This window comes from Crocodylus porosus, unplaced genomic scaffold (genome assembly GCF_001723895.1).
Source record: "Crocodylus porosus isolate Cpor-Errol unplaced genomic scaffold, CroPor_comp1, whole genome shotgun sequence".
Lineage (NCBI taxonomy): Eukaryota > Metazoa > Chordata > Crocodylia > Crocodylidae > Crocodylus > Crocodylus porosus.
In genome coordinates, this window is record NW_017728937.1 from 6,253,126 (window position 1) to 6,261,416 (window position 8,291).

At 57.9% G+C, this 8,291-nt stretch overlaps 1 protein-coding gene across 1 annotated transcript; it reads left to right on the top strand.

Moving 5' to 3' along the window:
• The first annotated feature begins 53 nt into the window (after positions 1 to 53).
• LOC109318239 (RNA-binding protein 4B-like) lies at positions 54 to 7,788 on the top strand. Its single transcript, XM_019547357.1, has 3 exons — positions 54 to 88; positions 893 to 1,315; positions 4,845 to 7,788. The coding sequence occupies exons 2-3, from the start codon at positions 904 to 906 to the stop codon at positions 5,525 to 5,527; spliced, it is 1,095 nt and encodes a 364-aa protein (XP_019402902.1). The 5' UTR covers positions 54 to 88; positions 893 to 903; the 3' UTR covers positions 5,528 to 7,788.
• The last annotated feature ends 503 nt before the right edge of the window (positions 7,789 to 8,291 follow it).

Sequence of the window (8,291 nt, forward strand, 5' to 3'; positions counted from 1 at the left end):
CGGGGGCCTCGGGGCTGCGGTGCGGGGTGCTGAAGGCGTTGGGGGGCGCGGGGCAGAGGGCTCCCCTCGGCGGTGCTGCTCGGGCCCCGCGCCGGGTCGCGCTGGTGGGGCGAGGGTTGCAGTCGGCTCTCGCTGTTCATAGCATCCTGCCAAGGGGGGCTGAAAGGACTTGTGGAGGTCACATCTAGTCGGATCCCCCGCTCCAAGCAGGACCAGCCCCGCCTGCCCCATCCCAGCCAGGGCTTTGTTGAGCCAGGCCTTAAAAGCCTCTGAGGACGGAGCCTGCGCCGCCTCTCTGGGGAGATTGTTCCAGCGCGGTGCCGCCCTCTCTGTTCAGTTGAAAGCGGGACACAAGCTAGCCCCACAGAGGTGGCGGCCATGCCCTTCGAGGCCAGCCTGCTGCCAAATGTGTCCAGCACTGCGCGCGTCTTGGGTCATGCTGGCACCGGGATGTGTACCAGCTGCCCCACTGCAGGGCCGATTCCCTGAGGAGCCCAGGTGGTGTGTCCTGGGGGGTGTTCAGCATCCTCCCTGGGGCCTGTGACTGGGCCGACCAGAGAAGCTGGGCATGCTCTGCTTCTGCTCCCATTGTCAGCTGCCCTGAGCTTGTTGGGAAGGGAGGTATGCAAGCCAAGCAAAATAGGTTTCACATTAAACGTGGACCATCTTTGTGGGTTTTTGCTGTTTTCTCCCACTGTTGATTCCGTGAAGGTATGGCATGATTTGATTTTAGCTTGCAATGAATGAGCTAACTGCATGGTAAAAGTAACATCTGTCCTTGGCCAAACAGGGCTGTGTGGGGCGGGGGTGTCTATTGGTTTGCAGAGGTGAGGGAACACGGCCCTGGGGTGAGCGCTTCTCCTGAATGTCTCCCCCTCCTGCCTCCCGCCAGGCCGTGCTGAGATGGTGAAGCTGTTCATCGGGAACCTGCCGCGGGAGGCGACGGAGCAGGAGATCCGGTCGCTGTTCGAGCAGTACGGGAAGGTGCTAGAATGCGACATCATCAAGAACTACGGCTTCGTGCACATCGAGGACAAGACGGCGGCCGAGGACGCTATCCGCAACCTGCACCACCACAAGCTGCACGGTGTCTGCATCAACGTGGAGGCCAGCAAGAACAAGAGCAAGGCCTCTACCAAGCTGCACGTGGGCAACATCAGCGCCACCTGCACCAACCTGGAGCTGCGCACCAAGTTCGAGGAGTACGGCCCCGTCATCGAGTGCGACATCGTTAAGGAATATGCCTTTGTGCACATGGAGCGGGCTGAAGATGCTGTTGAGGCCATCCGGGGCCTCGACAACACCGAGTTCCAAGGTGACGCAGGGCAGGGCAGCCTCCACTAGGACTAGGTAGCGCCAGGAACAGGTCAGCTGGAGGGGCCCAGTGGGCTTGGATGAATGGACAGTGCCCTGGGCAGGGGAGGGGGTTGCTAGGGCCTCGAGAACAAGTGTGCAGAATTGTTTGGGGAGGGGCAGGGGTTGGGATCTGAGGAATCAAGGTTTAGCTCTAGATGCTTTCAGCCTGGGTGTGTGTTTCACTTCCCAGGCAGGTGAGGTCACTCTGCCTGTTCTCTGTGCTGGGTCTCGAGGGACTGGGAACAAGGAGCTGTGCAGGTCCTTGCAGCTACTGCTTGGATGTACTAAGGGAACGAGGGGCATTGGCTGAGCTGTGCCAGGAGCCGGGCAGCATGGTCTGAGGTGCCCTGGGCTGCAGGCGGAGGTGGGGAAGGCTGGGGTATGTTGGTGCCCTGCCTCCAGGAGTGCATGGAGGTGAAGCCCTGCACTGCCCAGGAAAGCGGGAGCTGGAGAGCCTTCCCTTCAGGGGACCTGCAAGCAGCCTAGTCGGCCTCTTTCCCTGAGGGGTGAAGGTGGCCTGGAGCAGGCTGCTACACTCGCTAGGAGGCTGAGCTTTGCCCGTCTTGAGAGACGTGTTCTCTACTCCAGTGGTTCTGCAGTCACCTCGTGAGGTGGTTGGGGGCAGTTCTAGACTTTGGGGTGTTTGTGCCCACTCCCCTTTAACTTGAAAGCAGGCAGCTGTTTGAATAAGAATCCTTTATTAAAGATCACTCACCCTTGCTCCCCGCTGGAGCACTGAGGCCACACTGTAGCTTTCCAGCACGGTCAGAGAGCACTGGACTTGCCCTCTTGCCTTCCCTGGGCAGCCTAGAAGACTCAGCCAAGGCACTGCATAACAGCCAGGGGGCCACCAGCAAGGTTTTTAAAATGTTCTTTGTCTGGTGCCTGTTCCAGATGCCTTAAGGGAGGAAGTTTGGGGGGGGGTTCGGCGCGGCCTGGCCTGTGCAGCACACAGGCAGCTGCCTGGCCACAGGAGCCATTGGTGGGGGGTGGCATGCAGGACCATGTGGTGGCTGCAAGGGCTAAGGCAAGCCCTCCTTACCCAGGCAAGGGGGCCATCCTGCCTTTGAGGTCCCAGGGATGGCACGATGCTTCACTCAGCAGGTTCGTTGCATCCTTGCTTGTCTCCCGCCCGTGGCCAATGGGCCCAGGAATTTAATTTCTTTTTATAGGGGCTGGCACCAGGCAGTGGAGCCTGCCCATGGGTTTATAGCAGAGCACTGAGTGTGCTCGTTAGCTGCTGTGTGCTAAGCGGAGGTCTCCATGTGTGCCTGAGTAGGTCGATGAATCTGGGGACTCAGTAGGGTGTCTGGGTTAACGTACATGGTGTGGATCAGCGCCAGGCCGGCGCCACATGCCAGCTGTCTCTGTCCTGGTAGTATAAGGGCCATCTTTGTACCGGTTCCAGCACTGAAGGCAAGGGTGCTGGTAGATGGCTCTGGCACCCATCCTTGGACATCATCTTGCATCTCCAGGGGGAAGCTGGACTCCATCTCAGGGCTAGAGAGGGCACTAAGGGTGACGTGGGCTGGCCTGACCATAGAGTGGGGGGTGGGGCTGTCTCACTTGGGAGGTCTCAGGCGGGATGTGCCAGGACCACCGTTTGCTGGTGCGCTGGGTGTGGGGAGCGGGCATAGGGCTGTACCTGCCTTGTTAAGGAGTGACATCACCTGCTGGCTTGGTGTATTACATCATGGCCTGTGTGGTCTAGGGGAAACCCCCCCCCCCCATATACAGGGGACTTTAACCTGGTGGGGGGCAGTGCTAGGGCAAAACAAGCTGAAGTGCCCAAGTTGCTTTGGCCGTTCAGACTTGTTAAGAAGTGATTGTAGCAGCATGAGGTCCCTGTGGCGAATGAATGGAGCCCCTTCCCAGGTAGAGGACATGGGCAGAGAGACCCCTGGGTGAGCTGCATTCAGTAGTTTGCTGCTTCAGGCTTCGTGTGCAGTGTGATCCAGCCCTAGCCCCACACCTGCAGCCTCTCCCTGTCTGGCCTGCTTTCAGGCATGTAGTCCCCTTCCCTCTGGAGTACCTGGCAGTGTTACCTCAGCACTGGCTGCCGCCTGGTCACTCCAGATAAGTCTGAGGTGGGATGTTGCTTTCTGCCCCATGCAGCTATGTGGAGGGAGCAGTGTCTCGAAGACGGGGTTCCTGCATTTGAATGGGACCTGGAATCTCTGTCCCTGGGCACCTCTTGAAGGGAGGGGATGATCCCAGAGGGGCCAGTGCTGTGCGGTGAGAAGGAGCAGGCCGCTCTGATTCAGTGTGGTGCAGCCGGAGGCTCCTCTCATCTCTGCGTCAGTGCGTGGCGATCATTAAGCTGTGTTGCTGTGCAACCAGGCACTTGAGAGAATTTCAGCAGGTCACGTGCGCTCAGGTTAGCCAGGGTTGTTGCTGCTGCCTAATCTGAATGTGGCCTCAGGCCCGGAAGGTGCTCGTCCCCTTGCTCCTTCAGTGTCTGTCCTCAGTGTGATGAGCACCCCAGTGCCTTTCTGGAGGAAACTGCCAGAGCTGCTTGGTGTGTAGCCTGTGATCTGAATTCTGCGTGTCCAAATGTACTATTAAAGTGCCCTTTGCAGCCCCAGAGGTACAGCATATGAGAGCCAATGAGTAAGCCACCGCCTCGGCAAGGTAGGGCACACACTCAGCCAGACAGGCAAGGATGACAGTAGCCCAAGGAGCTACTGTGGAGGGGTGCCTATGCCACAGGGAAGGAGAGCAGAAAGGGCAGCCTGCTGTGGGCCCTGTGCTTAGGCACCTGGATCCAAAAGGCTCAGCCTTCAGAGCAGCTCCCTCTGACCCAAAACCTTGCATCATTTCCCCTTGCTGAGCAGCGGCGATAGAAAACCATTCGTGCCCATGCCTGCATGTAGCCCTGCGCTCCATATCTGTCCATCAGCTTCTGCAGCCTTTCAGAACAGGCTTCTGGGAGGTACAGGGGAGCCATCTCAGGACAAGCTTCCCCCTTCTGCCTTCTGATAGTCCCTCCTGGGCTTGGGTGGCAGGCGTGCAGTGCCTTTTGTCTAGCTGCTATGTGGACCACCAGCCATCGGCTTGCAGTGGGGAGAGCTTATCATGTCTCTGGCAGAAACAGGCAGGGCTGGGAACCCCCTTGGTAAGCATGTTGCTGGTGGTCAGGTGGTCAGTGCTGTGCGGCTCCTGGTCTGTGCTGCAGTCCTGCAGGGCTGCCCCCGTGGCTGCAATGGCGACTCACCCCCTGGTGCTCTTGGGGTTGTGCACTTTTCATGCAGGTAAACCTCGATCCAGCAGGGAACCCAGATGCTGCAGGACATGCAACATGAAGCTATCAGCTAGGCAGGATGCTGGTAGCCTAGAGACCAGACTGGCGGTTCCAGGGGGAAAGCCGTTGGCCTTGCTTTGATGTTTTTAATCTGATTTCTTCTGCTCTGTCTTTGTAACAGATTTTTGGGCTTCCCGTGTGGCGGCAGTTAATTTATAGCAACCCTTCTTGCGTCTGTTTCTTAAAGGCAAGCGGATGCGCGTGCAGTTGTCTACAAGCCGGCTCAGGACCGCGCCCGGGATGGGAGACAAGAGTGGCTGCTATCGGTGTGGGAAGGAAGGGCACTGGTCTAAAGAGTGTCCAGTCGACCGCCCGGGGCAGGTGCCTGACTTTACCGAGACCTATAACGAGCAGTACGGAGCAGTGCGCACTCCCTACCCCACGGGCTATGGGGAGACCATGTATTACGATGACGGGTACGGAGGAATGGTCGACTACTACAAGCGCTACCGCGTGCGCTCGGCCTACGATGCCTATGCAGAGCAGACCATGGCCCAGTACTCCCAGTATGCCCAGTACTCCCAGGTGCAGCCCACGGCCATGGCCGCCGCCACCACAGCCATGGCCAGCCGCCTCCCCACCACCCTAGACCCTTACGATAGAGCTCTGCTGCCCACCCCGGGCGCGGCGGCGGCCGTCGCCGCAGCTGCCACCGCTGCCGCGGCAGCTGTGTCCTCCACCTATTACGCCCGGGATAGGAGCCCCCTGCGTCGCACGGCAGCCGCGGCCACCACCGTCGGAGAGGCGTACGCGTACGACCGGAGCCAGCTGTCCCCAGCGTCGTCGGTCACGCGGGCGGCCTCCCTCTACGACGTGCAGCGGTTCGGGCGGGATCCGTACGCGGACAGGGCGCGGTACTCTGCGTTTTGAGCCGGAGGTGAGCGTGCTTTCAGGTCTGGTTCATAGATGTCTGTCCTGGGGCTCTGAGGACAAGTGCAGCAGATTCTCTGCTTGCGTGTCACTTGTCAAGCATTGAAGTCTGGGTCTTTAAAAGCCATAATAACATGCCGGGTCCTCTTAGGTCTAAGAAGGCACTGTCCAAGGCAGAGGTGTGGAGGCGAAGTGGGGTCGAACACAGACGTCCTGCCGGTTTCTGAGGTGCCTGTCAGCAGAGCTCTTGGTACACAGTGTGCGTAACGGACAGGAGTGTACAAATTTGGGGCGGTGCTTTGTCTCCCTCGACTATCAGACAGAAGCAGCCATGGCGGGGAGGGTAGTTGGGCCAAGGGCACCCTGCTTTGTGCAGTTAAAAGCTTGTCAGCTTGTGCTTGGTCGGTCTGGCTGCTGAGAGCCTTCCCCTCTTGGGGAGATTGCAGCGACGTTCATTCTGACCTCGGGCTATGGCACACTGGTAGGGGGTTGCTTTGGGGCCCAGACTGCCAGGTTGCAAGCAAGTTTCTCCTGGCTCTGACTTGCCAACTGGTGCCGAGCTCAGAGCATGGGTGTAGCTTCCTTTGCACCGTTGCCTTGTGCAGGCTGCAGCCTCCCACAGTAGTCTTGTACAAGTGGGGTGAGCTGACATAGTGTAGCATGGAGCAGATGAGTGCACCCTGTATGGAGCCCGCCAAGATACTGGGTTGCTATCTTCCTGGCCTGCAGCACCCTAGATGCAGTGCAGTGCTTGCAAAATATAGGTAGTCGGGGGCAGGTCCTAGCAGGAAAGCCTGAGCGAGAGCTTGGGGGTGAGGGGGATCCATGGCTGTCTAGCACAGATTGTGACCCTGCTGTGGCCACAGTGAGTTGCTGGAGGAAGCCCTGCACAACTCTCAGCTGATTTACCTGAGGTCTGAGCATAGGCTGGGCTGCTTTTACAGTGTGGTAGAGATTGCTTGTTTGCTGAGCCCTGCCCCTTCCCTTCCTGGGGCAAGTTAGGTGTGGGGGCATGAAAAGGCAGGATCCTGCTGGGCTGGAGCAACACTTTGAGGTCCAGCATGTGCAGAGGTGCTGAGCCTTACATGGGGTCAGATTCTGAAAGGTGTTCTAGTGCCAGAATCCAACTGTAGAGCACTGTGGCTATCTATGGTTCAGCGAGACAGAAATCACCAGCCTCTAGAACAGAGGTTCCCAACCACCAGGGTGTAGCCTGGTACCAGGCCGCAAAGGGCTGGCTGCCAGGTTGTGGCACAAGCCCCCTGCTTGGACCCCCGTCTGTCTGTCTGGGCAAGCGGCTTCCGCTGTGTCAGTAGTCATGCATGGGATTAAAGCTGGGTGGCGGGGCAGCCCCAGGAGGGAGGCAGCCGGCTCTGCCACTCCTGTGCCAGTATACAGTAGTGGTTCCCAACCTCTTTTAGAAGAGCAGGGCTTTAAATCCTGCCCCCCCTTTTTATTTTTTTAAAACCCTTTTTTTAATTGCTAAAAAGCAGAATTTTTACAAAGTGCCATGTTCCTGTCTGCCCTCCAAGGGACTTGACTGGGGTCACTTCACAGCTTCAGCTCAGTCTCCCAGTAGGATTGAGATGGCCGATCCCTCAGGCAGAAGTCGCAAGCACAGGAAAGCCTGAGCTGGGCCCAGCCAGGAGCAGCCGCAGAGGCACCAGATCTGCCTACAGCCCCCGGACAGTGCTGCACCAGTCAGGCTAGGAAGGCAGGGTGAGGACTAGAAAGCCTGCTTTAGACAAGAGAGAGCGGCTCTTGCTTTTGGAGTAACTCTTCAGAGCGCAGCCTTTGATCAGCAAGGAGAAAGTCAGACATCCATGTGCAAGCAGCTGGAGCCCTCGGAGGTCACAGGGCAGCGTGACAGTCAGTGTGAGGTGTATTTACCCGTCAGGGGAGCAAACGGGTTCAAGCAGAGTCGCTGCTGGGCCTCGCTCTGGCCAGGACCTAGGAGCAACCATGCGGTCTCGCGAAGCCTGATTCCCTGCCTCCGTTGTGAACAGCAGCCACGAACACAGGAGCCTCTTTCCCGAGTATGCTCTCACACTGACATTGGAGGCTGTCAGGCAGCCGTATGCCCTTCCTCTGCACAGGAGACGCGAGCGTGTGTCAAGGCAGACCTCTGTCTCCGGGCCTCTGAACGAACTGTGCTTTTTATCTTTCAGGTAGGATATTTGCGGCTGGACGTCGGGGTTCCTGTTGCACATGAAATCTGTACCGTGCGTGTCGCACTGCGCTGGGCTGGGCTGCCAAGCGTGCCAGTCGCGTTTGCCTTTAACGGACATGCGTGTTCCTCCCTCCAGAACCTAGTGAAAGCAAACTGCCTAACTTCCCTCTCTATTTTTCAGGCGATGCTTTGATTAGTGTCAGTCTCTCCTTTTTTTTCCTTTTATTTCACTTCCTCTGGCAGCGCAGAGCCTTTCCTGCCCCCAGAGCTACTACACTCCACCCGTAGCCTAGGTTTTGAGCTAGAGTAGTTGTAGTGCTAGCTTGCTTTTTGTTTCCCTTTGGGAGATGTGCTTGGAGGCTGCTGCCTCTAGGGCAGTCCAGTGCGTAGCTTCCCTTTCTGAAAGCATGCGTGTGCGTGTGTTGTAAAGGTGACTAGTCCAGTCTTCCTCAGTACAAAGTGTTGTATCTGATGTGGCCACGCGAAGCTTCCTCCTGTACTTCTGGCCTCTGATGTGGAGTTGTCTTTTCTACCCTGACCATTTTTCTTTTTGGAGTATAAGCTGTGATTGCCCTTCCCTTGGGACTTAAGGGT

Coding starts and splice junctions, on each gene's coding strand:
- LOC109318239 (XM_019547357.1), top strand. CDS start 904: ATGGTGAAGCTGTTCATCGGGAACCTGCCGCGGGAGGCGACGGAGCAG. Junction 1,316..4,844: donor CGACAACACCGAGTTCCAAG/GTGACGCAGGGC, acceptor TGTTTCTTAAAG/GCAAGCGGATGCGCGTGCAG.